The sequence below is a fragment of the Pyricularia pennisetigena genome (genome assembly GCF_004337985.1).
Source record: "Pyricularia pennisetigena strain Br36 chromosome 4 map unlocalized Pyricularia_pennisetigena_Br36_Scf_9, whole genome shotgun sequence".
Classification (NCBI taxonomy): domain Eukaryota; kingdom Fungi; phylum Ascomycota; class Sordariomycetes; order Magnaporthales; family Pyriculariaceae; genus Pyricularia; species Pyricularia pennisetigena.
Window position 1 is genome coordinate 513,758 of NW_021940921.1, and position 15,965 is coordinate 529,722.

Genomic DNA, 15,965 nt, shown 5'->3' on the forward strand with positions numbered 1-15,965 from the left:
CAAAATGAGGCGGGTGGGGGGAAAAGAGAAAAGACAAACAAAAAATATCGAGTCCCAGTCACCCCAACCTCGGGGCTAAATACGCTCGACGATTACACCTGTGTCAAAACCTTCCACATATCCCCGCAGAAAACTGCAGCTGCGCCAACCCGGGTGAGGTTTCTTGTTATTCTCGCCAGGCATGTTAGCAAAATGAAGCCGCTGCACCGGCTCGTCGTCTCCCATAAAGAGAGTCGCTCTACCCGTGCCATCATCAAACCGCTCCATGACAAAGCGTTTGACCTCTCTGGGCCTAACAAGGATGTGGATCGGCGAGCCCGAGACAGATTTGACCACATCACAACTGTGGTCGATGGCAACCAACAACGACTCTGCTGCAAAAGTCTGCTGGTTCTCGGCGAGCTGAGCCTCGGTGGCCGCCGATGAGTATGCGCACAGCATCAAGGGTTCGCTGTCGAGCTCTTTCCTGAGCGCGGACAAGCTGGGGGTGGCTGAGGAGGTTAATGTGGCATTTGTTGGCCTGCTGTTAGCCATGCTGCCTGGCTCGTGGGCCGCAGCGGGCTTGCCGACCTTGAGCGCGTTCCTAGCCGTTTGCATTAAGAACGATACAGGAGTTGAAGATTGTTGTAAGACACCCAACTCTCGGCTTTGCCCTCGTCCTTCGCCAGCTGGGGCCGAAACATCATTTTGGGCCTCAGGCTCACGTAGATCCATGATGCTCATCGGGGCAATGGGCATACGGGCTCCCACATCGATCGTTCGAACTTTAGGTCCAGCCGCTTTAGGTTGGGCAGCAGCCTGGCGATTTGCAGGTTTTGGAGGAAGCCCAGCAGATTCCGGAGGTTTGACGATTGTCACAACTGACTGCATCAAAGTTTGCGACGGCTGGCTAGTTATCATGCTATCGCTAGGTTGCGTAACCTCCCGTACACGTGCAGGTGCAAGATTAGGGTTCATCCTCAATGCCAAGGCCTGGGGTGATGTTGTTGTTTTGGAAGACGTTGTCGATGCGATGGGAGGCGCATTGATCACCGACATTGTTCCACTGCTGCCAGACTGCGAACCTGTAGTTTGCGGTTTGTGAGTTGTTATCCCCGATGCTTGGACTGGCGTATGCGGCTGGGTAACCGCAGGAACTTGGGCCAACTGAACCGCCTCTGGAGCCGCGGTAGGCGGATGTGGCGAGTGACGGGCCAAAGGAGGCATATTTGATACAGCTTTTTGTGATTTTGCGGGCTTGTCAACGTGATCAACTTGGGGAACGATGACCCAGCTCGCATTTGGCCGCGGACCGATGCAAGGAGGAGTCTTCTTCAACTTCAGACGCGCACGTCTCATTTTCTCCAAGTCCTTGGCTCTATCAACTTCTAGATGGTCCCCAGGAGCAACAGAAGGTACGCTGGTGGCGCGCTGGGGTTGTTTCTGTATTGATTTGTGCTGTGCTGATGCTGGGCGGCCTGTAGAGCTGAGGCCGTCCATGCTTTGAGCGCGCGAGTCGGCTACAGAGCGCACAGGGACGGATTGTGAAGTTGCCTCCGCTGGCACCGCTGGTACCCCCTTCGTTGTCGCTGCGTACGCACCCTTTGTCTTCGGCTGCAAATTTGAAGCGACCGACAGTGTAGTAGCGCCAGTAGCGGGTGAGGTTTGTCGCGTCTTCATCGCTTGGCCGCTATCGGTAGCGGCCGTGACTCCCGGCTCTGAGACCTTCTCAATAGAGGCAGGTTGGTGTTTGTCGAGATCCAGGTCCATCAGCATGTCGTCGTCATCACTAGTACCAGAGCCAGTGGTTTGATCGTCCGCATCCACGTCCAGATCAATTTCCTCCACGCCTTCAGCAACCTGACCTTCCATGGTACTCTTGTCTAAATCCTCGGTGTCGGGCTCCGAATCAGAGTCCCCAGACTCAGAGTCGGAGTCCAAGATTATACCCGCGGATATTGGTCGTGACATGGTCTCAGGAACGCCTGCCTTGGCCTTCATGTCGGCGTAGTTCCTGTAGCCAAAGATCTTGGCGTATTCCATCCTAGCCTGGTTGAACTTTTGTATCTTGTCCTGACCACAGTGGTCGTTCTCAAAGTCGAAGCCAAGAAGAGCAGAACCCGACACCCAGCCGACGTTCATTTCCGAATCGAACCATAGTACGGGGTAGGAGCGATCAGGGACAGATATTTCGCCGTCTCTGTAATCACAGGCCCAGCCGCTAATTTCCGACTCGGGGGTGGTCAAATAACAAGTCGGGATACATCCATCCCTGTCGACCTTCAAAAGCCGATCCATAAGGTCTCTGCCTGTCTTGGGGCACTCCTCGGCAAGCTCAGGGAGCCATGGCAAAACCATGACTCCAAAAACCCCATTTTCGTTGTACTGTGTTGCATACATTTTACCCGGAACCGGATATTCAGATAGACGTCTGTTTGTTCTCGTTCGGCCAAAGTCCGTCTGCATGTGCGAGTAATCCTTGTACCCACGCAGCCTGGCGTACTCATCCCGCGCCCTCCTCCATCGGGATACCTTTTTATCTTTCCTCTCAAGATCGAACGGCGTCAGGTTTGCTAAAGAGATCCAGTCGTAAGTTTCATCGCCATCAAACACCAAAACGGGGTACTGGCGTTCCTTGACCCGAGGTCCGCCGTCCTCATAGCCCGGTGCCCATCGAATATCGTCTGGACCGCTTGAGATGTAGCATGACGGCAGGGTGGCATCTGTGAAAAGTTTTGTTCTGCCAACCGGCAGCAGCCCTGGATCGCTGCTGTTGGCAACCAGCGGTAGGATCCGCACACCATAGTGAACTTGTTCCCTCTCGAAATAGCCGACCCACAGGTCGCCCGCGACAGGCCGCGTTCCCGATACGGATGATGGCTGCAAACCTTTCTTGGGCTCTGGAAGTTGATGTGCCATTTTTGGCGATGAAACCATGTCTTCGAAATCGACATGATTTTGTTTCCCGCGTTGAGTCAGATTTAGCGGTTTGTAGCCGTTCTTCAACTTAGCCTCGAACTTCTCATTGTTCTCCTTGGCCAGTTTCTCGGTACAATCGGTGATCCGATAGCCGAGCATATGAAGTATTTGATCGCGTTTTCTGCTCAACCCATGAGCCTTCCCGTTGAGATGCTTTGCTGCCCCTTGCTTGACGTTTTTCCCGAAATGGACGCCATGTTCAGTGCACTTTGCTATCCAAAAGTTGCCGTCCTCTTGAATAATGTAGTGGTACCTTTGCTTGCCATAGGATTTGTCGCTCCTTATTTCTTCCATTGTGATTGTCCTTGAAGTCTGCACGAAAGAATCTTGCTCGGTTTTCAGGTCCTGTGCAATGTCTGGTACAATAGTGCCAAGGGTGGTGCTCCCCTTGGGGTTGTGAACCACCTTCGCCACCGGAGTCTGATCAGCGGCATCCGCTTTTGCATCGATGCTGTATGATTCCTGTGAAATATGGTCCGCTCCCGTCCGGGCACGCTTGGTATTGGAGGGCGACATATCATCCTTGCGAGCACGTTTGGGCTATCGACAAGTTAGCTGTGTTAGCCATTTGTTAGATTCATGTAAATGTGCTTGATAGCATCTTACCAAAAGCTTCGCTTGCGAGGAAGCATCATGATCTATTAAATCGTCTGTGTCGACGGGCGAGATGGGTTCCAACGCCTTGTTATGCGAGACTTGGAGAGTGGCGAAATTTCCTACGGGAGGTAGAACGACTGACTCGGAAACCTTTTGGGAGGTTGTCATGGCTAGCTTGGGACCATCTGACTGACCAGCTGGTGGAGGTGGAGGAACATCAGAATGATGTGGCTCTGTCAATGGGACAAAGGATGTGCTCTCAGGGGGATTGGAGGATGCGTCAGATGTAGACTGTCGCCGGCCCAAAGTTGGGGAAGACGAGTTTAGAGGCGGGGGTGTTTCCGCCGGAGTCCTCGGGGCAACGGCGCGCGGAATTGAGAGTGGCTGCGTTTTCTCCTGATTCTGCGCCGTAGTCATCGACTGGCGACGTTTAGAAGTTATCTGGAGAAGAATCATCATCGGGTTAACCACGCTCCAAACAATCGGCGGCAAGACAAAGTTCACATGAAAAAAAGTTTACCCTCTCATATATCTCATTATTCAAGGCTTGCTCCTCAGTTTTGCGCCTGGCCGCGCGCTGTTGCTCGATTTTCTTGTATTTATCAAACAAAATCAATTTCCTCTGCTCGTAATATCGGACCAAGCTTTTCTGGAAGGACAGTATGGTTTCCTGCCAGGCGGCATCATGCGTCACTCCATCAAGGGCGGCATCGAACAGCCTCTGCCTCTCAGCCCTCTCAGCCTCCAGACTCTGCTTGTCTGCTTGATACAGAGCCCATTCTTCCTTAGCAGCAGCCTGATATTTGGATTCGAGCACCGTACGCAGCACCTCAATTTGCCGGACATGGTCGTCTGTTTGAGATGGTGGCGGTGGTAAAGGACGATTCCGAAGAATCTCCTGGTAATCGCTTAAATAATCGGATGTCATGTTGCATCCGACTGATCCGAGTCTGGGAACCGAGTCAAGTCTGAGTTAGAACTGAATGTCGGCCAAGCCACCGGCGACAATACTCATTGACTTTAGTGAACCCGCCAACGTTGTAACTTGTAACAATGATGAAAGCAGACGAGTATTGACTTGAAAATGAGTGAACAGCTCAAGTCCTCAGATAAGCCGTCTGTACCACGTCGCTTTGAAAACAATCAAATACGATGGACAAAATCAATGCGGGTGAGACTTTTTTGTTGCCAAAGAAAATACAACTGCCAAGGTGATTTGGACAAAACGTCCGCAGACGCAAGAATTGTTGTGATGAGTCGCAAGACGTAAAGTGGCGGCAGTGCTCGCAATTCTGGATATCTGGAAAATTTGGGACCGGTTTGAAACAAAACGCTAAAAAAAGGCGGCGAGGAAAACCAAGAGAGACCAAAGAAGTAAGAGAGCGATATACGAGGGGAAACGGATCGCTTTTGCACGTACCTTTGTAATTAGAGTCTTCATTCGCCGTACCTGTCCTCGTGCTAGCACGGTAGATGTCTTTAAATGGGCCACTCTAGAGGTTGACGTGTGGCAACGCGAGGGAAAAGACAGATTCCGGCCTGGCACTTGCGGTCTGGTCAGAGAGAGCACAGTGATTTTGTGCCGCTTCTCGCCTAGTTAGTTGCGCCTTGCAACACTCCAGAGGTTCAAGATGTGTGTGATGTCGAGAAAATCAATAATGTCAATCTGGCAGAGATTTGATGGGTTAGACCAAGTCTGTTGAGAAGACAAATGGATTCCCGTCGAGGATGACAGGTAATAAAATGAGAGGGAAGAATTTAGATAATGGCAGGGAGGTTAGATTTGGTTGGTGCCTCAGGCGTGAAAACCACCAAATGTGGGGAGAAGGAATGAAGTGGAAGAAAAAAATAACGGGTGAAGGGAGATTGAGTGGCAGGTGCGACCGAATTAAATTCCAATCTTTTTCTTTCGTATTTGATTTGCTGATAGAAAAAAAAAATTGCTGCACTACCTATAAGATCTTTTGTCAAATTCAAGGCCTGCAAACGTCTGATTTAATTGAGTCGTCAATTAATAGAGTTTTGTCGCAGACAAATATCAGTCCGGGACAAGGGTGACAATCTTAAGCTTAAAATCAACTTACTCGCGCATTTTGTAAGGGAAATACACTACTGCGACTCACATGTGCTATGACAGACACTTGTTACTTCTATGGTAGTCTCCAAAGAATTCATACTGAGGCTCAAGAAGCCAGCCGTTGTGCCCAACACCAACTACCTCACCACGGGTCCGCGCGGACCTTCACATCCTCAGCATTGGCTCCGCTTCAACATGTAACCACGGACTGCCCGACTCCCACAAATAAGCGCTAAGTCTGGGCTAATCTAGGCAGATTACTAACACCCGCACACTCGCATGTAAGGGCATGATCTTCTAGTCAATAATTCTTGTTAAACAGAAACCCCCCAAAAGTGAGGAAAGCCGCGAGTTTAGCCTAATGTGGCTTCATTATAAAGAAATCTTTACTCGAACCTTGGCGACCGGGTTTCCCTGTAGTTTGAAAATGTATTAAAAAAAATCATCAATTGCGTCCAAATAATCCATAGAAATTAAGCTACGCCCGAAGGGCTAAAGGTTATAAGACGTACATTGATTTACTTTATTCCATGCTTGAAACTTTCTGGCTTAACTCGATTGTGTGTAGTACGGGACCAGGCGAAGCCCCCTGTTACAGTGCTTTTGTCAATACAATTTCCACAACGCAAACTAAATTTTGGTGCATCCAGCCCACAGGTACTTCGCGCTCTTTTGTGCAAGTACTTCAGCTATTGGATACAAATTAATCAATTTAACAACGTGAGAACTCAGAGTTATAATTGTTTCTTTTTTCTGTCATTATTTTACGTAATAACTCACTTCGACTACAGCATTATTTAAAAGTGGATAAGCACAGCTATTGTGATTAAATATGCTACCAAAGTGTAGCGACAAAGTTTACTTCCTTGGTTTATTATACAGTAGAGATTGCTACCAAAAACGGAAGGAGAAACCAAAGTCCCACACGGTTGCAGATTTGCCACCACTGTTCAAGGATGGGGATTTTTACCCCTCCCGACATCGTAAAGAGTTGGAAAAAAAGGTTTTTGCAAAACATTTCCCCGTTTTTCTTTTCTTTTTTGGCCGGAATCAAGTACCGCCTAGTCAGAAGTAACCAAAATTAAAAACGAGTATATCACGCCCTAAGTTTTTCGTCCAATGTTTCCTGCGCCAAATATGCCGTTCGCCTTATTACCGATATGTGACTAAGTTAGCACAAGCCTGCTGGTACTCTACTCAAGACTTGTATATTGCAATGCGACGATGGAGCCTGCAGGATTACACGTAGCGTATCACCTCCTTCAATCGACCATTTGAATTCAACATGAAATCAAAGACTCTTACGGAGCTGCAATTGGACCGTGCCTCCTACTTGTACCAGGGTAGCCAACCTTGCAGACTTGCAGCCCAATTGAAGGATCCTAGATTATAAATCTATGAAAGGAGGATAAATCACCATGTTGTCCATAATACGAACACCCATATGAGCGCCTTCTCCATACACCGAATTCAAACTATACTAGAGTAGTTTAGAACCTCGCACCGCCATCCTTCTCCGAGAGACCTTCTATGCTCACTTTAAGGAAATGCTCGTCCTCCTGAAGTTTGAACACGCGGCCCAATGACGTTTTTCATTTTCAACACGTCCCATTTGTCCCAGACGAACTGTCCATGCAAAAAAGGTAGCCTCGGGGCTTGCAGCCCAAACGGCGAAATTCCAGGGAAGGTCCTCTGATTTGTTTCGAATAGGAGTCAATCGCAATGTTCCCGAGAGTGCGAATATGAAAGTATGTGAAGGCGTGGGCTGGGTTCCACAGATGCTCACCGTCATCAAAATCAAAGCTGCCTTCAGCGCAGCCTTCGTTGCGCGCCGACTCGGTAAGGACACCTCCGGGATGGAAACTAATAATCTGCATGTCGTCGGGTCTCGAGTCCTTGGCGACTTGTTGAAGGAGAGCCGTGCCGGCATTCTTTGTCAGGCCGTATGTCGGGCAATCTGGAGCCACGATCGACCATATATACGCCGCAACGGTTAAGATGTTGACGAGGAACTAAAGAAAAACAAGTTAGTATGTCTGCTCTCTATGAACTTTGGCTCTGGGAGCATCGAGGATCAGAACTTTGACCTACCCGTTTCTCATTCCCTGTCTTTTGGTTTGAGAAACCGACAGTCATGAGCCAATGGGGCCCGCACGTTGGCCTCGAAATCCTTCCAAGTATTCTCAACCGTGTCCCGCCGCCGCATACATTTTGGTCGTCTGCTACCGGGCCCTTACTCAGCACCATTACGACCTGATTTCCCGCACGCTGCGGGCCAGCATTACCCATTTCATTTCCAGTCGCATAGTCGTCATGACGGATCTCGAAGAACAGGCTGCTGGTTTGGTAGAGCGAAATCCGGCCTGCGCTGCTTACAATAGGTCCAAGCGCAAATGCAGTCGACAATCTCCTGCTTGTCGCCGATGCCGGGTGCAAAACCTCATCTGCGTGTACCGGGTCACAGTGCCAGCTCCAGAGTCCAGACAGGCTTCCTCACCCACCACAGTCTCTGACGCAGTCCGCAGCCGAGCCACCGTCTGACTTGTCACTGTCAGCAAGCGAGCATACCCATTTCACTGCCGGAAACAGCTCTCTTTGTGTACCGCACCCGGATGGCATTGTCGAACGGCTGTCGGGCGAGAATCCCAGTGATGATGCCGCATCTTGGTTCTTAACCCCGACTCCGGAGTCGAACACTTCCTCGATCAACCAAGACTACAGCTGGACAAGTGGACGAGCGAAAATTACTGGTCGAGATTATGGGATTGGCGAAATCCTTTCGTATCGTTCAATTCCTGACAGTTCCAGCAAAGGTGTTTATGCCGCAAGGCAGTGGTTAAATAACTCGGTTGATGGCCACATGCTGACCGTATCTTTAGGCCAACAACACTCGATTTGTCTTGAGAGATAGATATAAGCCCGAGCCTTTTTTTCAGTTTTTCAGTATTACCTGAATCTCAAAAAATAAAAATGTAGCCAGTTTACCACACACTAGGGCACCGACGGGCTCCATTCTAGACAAACACATCTTTGTCTATCCCTACTGTACCCATGATCTGCTCAATATTCTTGTGGCACAATTATTTGCTGGAAGCCCTCGACTCTTTGGTGAGGAGCACCGCTATCCGCTGTTGAGTTTTGGAGCTTTGTGGACAGGGATCTTAGGGATCTGGTCTGCAAGACGGCCAGCATGGACCCGGCGAGGCGCTCGATCATCCGTGGTTTCGGGATGTGGAGGGCTCTCAGGGGTGAGGGTATGATGAGGGTTAGGTTGCCTGTAAAGTTCCAGGGATGCTAATGACTTTGGTGGGTATAAAATAGTACAAAGAGTCCCAGGAACCCGGTTTAGATTTTTTTTTTTTTTTTTTTTTTTTTTTTTTTTTTAGCCTTGTATTGTGGATGCTATTCGCGGTGCAATCGAATCCGTTTGACAATCAATTGCTTGGCCAACCACTGCGACTCTTTATTCGACGTGCCTTTGTACGCCCCAGGCCGGCCAGGTCTTTGACGTCAAAAGAATACACAATTGCGGATGAATTCAATACCGATTTACTTTTTAGAGAGCCATTAGGTAAGTAGGTAGGAAACATCAAATTCCATACAAGCGCTTTTCTAACACCTTTGTGAAAGCGACAAAGAATCAACTAGTCTAGTGGATCACCGCAAACGGCAAATATGTACTTCGGAGAGATAAAGTTGCCCGAGACAGTCGTCTTTGTCTGCTCAAAGACCGGCGATTCCATGCGAGTTTGGCTGCGGCCCCAAGCAAAAAAAAGAAAAGCTATAAATATCATGTGCATGGACCGACCGCTGCGAATGTTAAAAATCGCCCTGATGTCATTCCCGAAAGATTCACCTGCAACAACAACTACCTAGAGTCCTAGACACTATCGTCATTTACAACTGAGCTACGCAACCACCTCCAAACTGTACGAAAAAAAAAAAAAAAAAACATCGCGAGCAACAATGGACAAAGCCGAGCAACAACACCCCACCGCCAATAAAGACTTTACCAAGTTCCCACCATGGGCCGTAAAACCAATTGCAGGCAGCAGCAGCAGCAGCACACAGATCCAAGTCCCTGCGCGCGGCGAGCTGTACTGCCTCGATCATTTCCTCAACATCCGCATCCCACAGTGGCACCAGAGCGAAGTCAGCCGGCAGATGCACCTGTGCGGAGCGGCGGTCGACAAAATGCACCGGGACCGCGGCCGCACCGCCGCCTCAAAGAACAGAGCCAAGCTCCCCGCTGCGCGCGCGCAGCCAAGGAGAGCCGTGAGGCAGAGGCGCGCGCTGGAGGAGCTGCTGGCCGAGAAGGGCAGGAGGCCGAACAAGAAGCTGCTGGAGGGGGACTACGTCCTCCCCAAGGCGGATGTGGCCGAGGCCGTGTACACGACCAAGTACCACGTTGAGGGGGCTGAGCATCGCGCGGGAGGTGGCTTTCACCCGGCCACGATTGCGTTCGTGGAGCGCCTTGAGGGTGCCATCGGGGAGAAGCAGAAAGAGCTTGCCAAGTCGGTCGTCCCGGGTCGCAGGCCAGGCTCCTCTTGTGTCATGGATAGCCTGGAGGCCGACTGTCCTTGTTGCAGAACCTGCTCGACGTCAATCTTCCTGCCTCCCATACAGCCTGTCGCGATCATGAGGTCAACGCCGAGCTTGGGCAACTGGCCCGCTTACATGGGACAACCCTCACCCATGGAAAGGAGGCTCAGCAATATGTTATTCACCTCGATTGTCGAAGAGATTCATGAGGGGACTGCCATGAAGAGGATACAACAAGACGACCAGGTATATGAGAAAGAGGATGTGGAGGCCGCGATAGTGACAGTTGCGGGACTGCGATTTGCAGTGGACTTTTGCGATGGGCAAAAGGTGATAATGCTATGAAATACAAGCTCATTTGCAAAGGATATGTGGGCTTGTGGTTCCTCTGTCAGCACGATATTAGCAGATATTCTGTAGCTAGTTACAATGTAATATGTACCATCTTGGCATTGAAATAGTCGTCTCTTTCGAGGCCTTGCCAGGAGCCAGTCGAGCGTAAAAGCGCGATGTTGACTTTAAAATATCCGGCGAGGAATATGTAAAGTCTTTTGGGTGGAACCTCATCTGAAGTTCTAAATAACAGTATATATTGACTTTTTCCATCTACCACCGTAACGCCGTTGCTGTTCCCCATTCACTTTCTCCTACCTTGATCATTGCATGCCTGCTTTCTCATCTTCAGTCTCGCCAACCATTGCATACTATGTATGACTACGTGTTATTGCCAACAGAATACTCGCATGAAAATCGGGTTTTATGGGACTACAAGATGCCCGAGCATATAAAGCACATGTTCAGGGTTCTTGCGGGGCTTTCCCAGGAAATCTGAGGCCCGTTAACTCCACTTATTGAGGTGGAGGCCTACAAAAAAAAATTCAAACTCAAAAGGACTATAAGAGCCCGACAATTACGTCATGACCGGATGGGCCAGGCTCTGGGACGAGAAGATTGCAAGCTTCTTGGACAACAGGAATCGGGGGACCGACCATGACAATATCACTCCTGCCAAAAAAAAAAAAAAAAAAAAAAAAAAAAAACATGAGTCAGGTGCAGTTCAGCCCAAAGGTTCACCGAAGCTTCGAAACGGTTCGGCCCAGGAGAACCATGCGGACGCGAGGAGACTGGCGAATACAAAAGTTGTATGATTCAGTGAGTCTCCTGTGAAAAGGCAGCCGCAAACCTGCAGCCAGTAAGGTGGCCAAAATCAAGCGCCAAGCCCAAAGTTAAACGAGCTGTTAGATCAAACCCCGGTTCAAGAACTAAAAAAAAAATCTGGCAGACCAAGGGCTAGACTGGCTGTCAAACCAGGCCGAAGGCCAAGTGGATTTCTAGATCAAAGCCAAAATCACTTAGTATAGGAAGAAGTGAAGTTTGCCAAAAGCCAAAGTTAAAACGCTCAAAACCATTCCAAAGAGGTAAACATTATCCAAGGTTTAGTGAATATAAATTCCAAAGCCTATGGAACTCTTCAACTCCCAACTTTTTCGCACCAGCTTGGGCCTTTTATAGCACAGGATCAGAGGGTCTTTTGAGACGCAAACTGTGGGTCTGGGATCAGCATCTTCCTGCCCGATGCAGCACGCATGAAGGTCCGGAGAAGGAGGTTCTGAAAATAACTTGAGTCCAGACCCCGGTGTTTTCGTCGACAACCACATCTCCGTTCAATCCGGCCAGGGTAATAAATTCGTAAGCATAGCTACATGGTTTCTTCTCCACAAAGTTACCGAGACTGTGAGACTGAATTAAGCGCATTACCTAAAAGTACCTAGCTTTACGGAAATTGAATGCTACTGGCATTATACAATCTATTGATTTTCACGTAAAATATTTTCAAAATCTATTTCGAGAACAGTTTTGCAGTGCCGAACACTGCCGTATGTATTAATTAGTTATGTAAAAGATATCCCTGTTTTGAAATTATCGGGCTTGCCGACACCAAATCATCACGAAATGCTTCGTGCGTTATTTCCATTGAAAGAGTTTATAAGCGTTAGTAAATTAATAACTATATTTGTATGTGCCACTATTCCTTTCATTCAAGGGGATAATGCTCATTCACGTAGTTGTATTCCATTGTTGTTCCCGATTGAAACTGTCTGCCAATATCACTGGTCATTGAATTCCTGGTTTGATTTTTTTTTTTTTTTTTTTTTTTTTTCGCTCAAGACCAAAGCCGTAAAACTAGGTACAAATACCACCCAACAGCTTGTCAACAAATATGCAGCTCGGAGCGATCCTCCCTTCAATCATCATCGCTTACATGGCCGTTCCGGCGCTGGCAGTTGGCGGCGCCAAAGCCTTGCGAAGAACCAGAAAGAAGACACCATTGATCGACATGGACAGAGAGACACGAACCCCCATTTACTGCCGGGTTCAAAAGTGCGTAGCGCTCGGTGACGGTAACCAGGAATGTGGGCCATGGATAAAGGTTTATCCCGGAGGTTCGCACACTTTCACGGATGGGCAGGATTCTATCACCATTACTTTTGGCCAAAAGTGCGAAAAGACGGTCTCGGGCAACACTGAAAACCCGTTGATCGGTTTTCCGACTGAGAGAGTGTACAGGTCTGAGGACCTTGTTATGGGAGCGATTTCGAGGCTGTTTGAGTTCCCGCGGCCCCCAAATTATCATTAAAAGTCGTATTTTAGCCCAAATTTTGAACATTTGTGAACACCATTTACCACCAGAAACGCCGAGACTGGATCGAGCTTGGACTGTATATAGGCAGATGGAGATGCTGAAAGGAGGAGTAAAAAAAAAAAAAAAAAGAAGTATTGTTGTAGTAAATTCAATGAGACCAACAGCAGAAGAGAGGTGTGACACCCTGTATACCGCAGTCCTTGTCGTCAAACTGCTAGGATAGCTTGATCGACGGTAGTGAATGACTCCATTTTTGGTCCGTTGTATAGATGGGCTGAGCTTCAAAGTGAACGTCTCTTAAACGAGCAGCACCTACTGCCACCTTTTGGCATTTATCGTCCACCTCAACAGCCAATGTTTCGGAGCTGACTTCAATAACAACAGTGCCAGGATTGGAGACTTGGTGAACTTCGTAAAATATCTTGGTCTCTGCACAGCCTGATCTGCCCGTTATTGACCGAGTCTGATGATGTATCACTTCAAATGGTCGAATCAAACAACCAAGAATTGGTCTTCCGTCATTGCCGCCGGCCGCCAACGTCGAACTGGCAGGGGTGAGTCCGAAACGTAGTCGGGATATAAAGTCAGAAAGCATAGTGGGTGCAAACAATTACGGTGATTGGAAAAGTTTATGCCGAGAATGACGAGCGGATAATAAACCGTCAAAGCCGAAAGTAAATATATGAGGTAATGGCTGAGAGGAAAAAAGAATAATAGATACAAGTCCTGTGAATAAAGAGCTGTAGCCAGGCTTGCATGAAAAGCCCAAGCTAGTTTCCGTCAAGATAAATATAGTAGTATTAGACTTTGTGAGAAGAAAAAAAAAAAAAAAAAAAAAAAAATCAACCGTCTCCAATTTTCTTTTGGCATAAAGTCCTACTCACGTATATACTGAAGACGAGTAAGTCTGCTTTGACTGAAAGAGCTTTTATTAGTAATACGTAGTTGCTTGTTTTCTTGGTTTACGAATGCGTCAGCAAACCCTTGCAAATTTCGCCTCGACTCCAGTCTGTAGGGCGCCTTTTACGTAATGAAAGCACTACCTCATTAATGTGTATATATATATATATATATATATATATATATATATATATATATACATATGTATTTCCCCTGTACTGTCTATGGAGATACGGTAGTCATGTATAAACGAACTAGGACTATATTACTCGAAATGCCAGTTGGAACCTATTGCCAAAGACGGTTTTTATAGTCGGATACTCTAGTCTGAAAAAGTCTATGGCTAAAAGGCTGAACCCGGTTGGCAACTGGTACAATAGCAAGTGTAAAAAAAAAAAAATACCAGGAACCCCAAATCCTATTCCTGGCCGGTCATTGTCACTCCGCCACGCATAACAGCGGAGGGCCTGCTTGGGAGGGATCATGACGCAAAGAAACAAAGACGAGCTGATCTGGTGGGCGGCTCATTCACGAATGCATTCATGTTCCAATCAACCAGCCGATGAAGATCGACTTATTATCATGTCCTTCTCCAGCTCCTCCGGATCAACGTCCTTCACCAACCTGTAGCCACAGTCTTCCCTCGCGAGAAAATGACCCACAGGCTCTTGGAGAGATTTGAAGTGCTTGTTACCAGCCCTGAACAAATTCTTTCACCCTGTTGAATAGCTTCTCGACCTTGACAGGGTAGGCATCTTTGATTTCCAGCCATGGCCGAATCTCGCTCATGATCTCGTGAGAAAATCTCGTCAATCGATGGGATGATTGGTGCTATAGTCACTCCCTTCCACTTGTACGTGATCAGCATGAGGCTGACGAAAGTTGAGGTTGAAAACGCTTCTCCGAGGCTCTGGGCGAATAGGGAGCCGGATTGTGAGAGCATCTTGGCTACAGATGCCAAGTCCCATTTGATTGTAACAAACAGCCCATCAGCCCGGGGGACATGGCAGACGAAAGGATAAATGGTGTGACTGCATGGTTCACCAATTTCGCATTCAATAGTCAATGGCACATATTCGTCACGACCCGAACTGCAGGAGAAGTTGTGCTAGGNNGAGAAGCATGTGTGTTATTATGTGACGCTGGTAATCAATGGAGTTGGTATTGTAAATGGGTTTCAAGAGCTTGACCGCAGCTAACTGCTGCAGGATCCGACAGAAGCATCTCGGAGAGTTTTCGGGCATCTCATCGTGAAGTGCGATATCGTAATCGCGCCGGGCTTCCATTCGATCAATGAGCTCTTGCGTTCTTGGACTTTTGAGAATAAGTCAGCGTGCTTTTGCCCGAGCCTGGCTTTCCGCTGATCCAGTAGAAGTGGGATTCAGGCTGTTGGGCCCAGTCACTGAAGCTGGGCCAAAGGGTGATGCATGTGCACGCAACTGGTATGGTTGCCATCTTGGTTATCCTGCCATGCAGGACAAATTTCAGCGTCAAGTGTCTCAATCTGTGCCTTGATCTGATCATCTGTGGGTAATATCCATCGGAAACTTGAGGCTTTCGAGTAGCCTTTTTGCGTTGGCTGTCTGTGGTTCCCAGGCTATCCGGGATCAGAGATTTGATTTGGTCGACAAATGAGCTACATATATGTTGGTTAGATTCATGCTGTCCGCAATTCTTTTCAATTGTGAGAGAGGGGGCCGGCATAGCCCTTTGTCGCTCAAATCGCGCGCAGATATATTGCAAAAGAGCGTCACTGGAGAGGATTGTTCACTTTTTGCAAAACTTGTCAGCCAGAAAATGACATTCTGAACCTCGCATATTTCCCTACCCGGATGGTCACGTCAGAATGGCAGCTCTACACCAAGCAAGCGAGCCGCTACCTCAACCACTACGAGTACAACCTCCATGGTGCAGATCCTCGACGCGAGGCACTCGGGGGTTGTACGCCGCCAACTCGACGCGGCTGGCTTATATTGCCCTCATCTTCGTGCCGCTGTCGTGGGCCGCAAGCCTTTTCAGCATGGCCGGGGGCTATGGGCCCGGCGGAGAGCTGTTCTGGATGTACTTTGCCATCGCCTTACCGTCGGTGGTACTGACGCTGATGGTGTCGGCAGGGATTTATTTCATGGATGGCGGGTCGAAGATAAGGGGGTACGGTGCAGGAAGCTGAACTGGTAAATGCAAAGTGAGGCTGCTTAAAAGGGGGGAGCTTATGCTATTTCAGGAGGTCGACTCTCGAGAACGTTT

General features: G+C 48.5%; 5 protein-coding genes across 5 annotated transcripts; 3 read left to right on the forward strand and 2 right to left on the reverse strand.

Moving 5' to 3' along the window:
* Positions 1-75: 75 nt before the first annotated feature.
* Positions 76-4,483, reverse strand: PpBr36_10188 (uncharacterized protein; the record flags this gene model as incomplete). Its single annotated transcript, XM_029897301.1, has 3 exons — positions 76-3,498; positions 3,565-3,996; positions 4,076-4,483. The coding sequence occupies 3 exons, from the start codon at positions 4,481-4,483 to the stop codon at positions 76-78; spliced, it is 4,263 nt and encodes a 1,420-aa protein (XP_029744151.1).
* A 2,639-nt stretch (positions 4,484-7,122) lies between these two features.
* Positions 7,123-7,879, reverse strand: PpBr36_10189 (uncharacterized protein; the record flags this gene model as incomplete). The annotated part of the gene is made up of 4 exons (XM_029897302.1): positions 7,123-7,191; positions 7,260-7,324; positions 7,419-7,644; positions 7,841-7,879. The coding sequence occupies 4 exons, from the start codon at positions 7,877-7,879 to the stop codon at positions 7,123-7,125; spliced, it is 399 nt and encodes a 132-aa protein (XP_029744185.1).
* A 1,719-nt stretch (positions 7,880-9,598) lies between these two features.
* On the forward strand, positions 9,599-10,519 carry PpBr36_10190 (uncharacterized protein; the record flags this gene model as incomplete). The annotated part of the gene is made up of 1 exon (XM_029897303.1): positions 9,599-10,519. The coding sequence occupies one exon, from the start codon at positions 9,599-9,601 to the stop codon at positions 10,517-10,519; it is 921 nt and encodes a 306-aa protein (XP_029744397.1).
* A 1,918-nt stretch (positions 10,520-12,437) lies between these two features.
* Positions 12,438-12,812, forward strand: PpBr36_10191 (uncharacterized protein; the record flags this gene model as incomplete). Its single annotated transcript, XM_029897304.1, has 1 exon — positions 12,438-12,812. One exon carries the CDS (start codon positions 12,438-12,440, stop codon positions 12,810-12,812), a length of 375 nt encoding a protein of 124 aa, XP_029744396.1.
* Positions 12,813-15,564: 2,752 nt separating this feature from the next.
* PpBr36_10192 (uncharacterized protein) lies at positions 15,565-15,888 on the forward strand (the record flags this gene model as incomplete). Its single annotated transcript, XM_029897305.1, has 1 exon — positions 15,565-15,888. The coding sequence occupies one exon, from the start codon at positions 15,565-15,567 to the stop codon at positions 15,886-15,888; it is 324 nt and encodes a 107-aa protein (XP_029744399.1).
* Between the last annotated feature and the right edge of the window lie 77 nt (positions 15,889-15,965).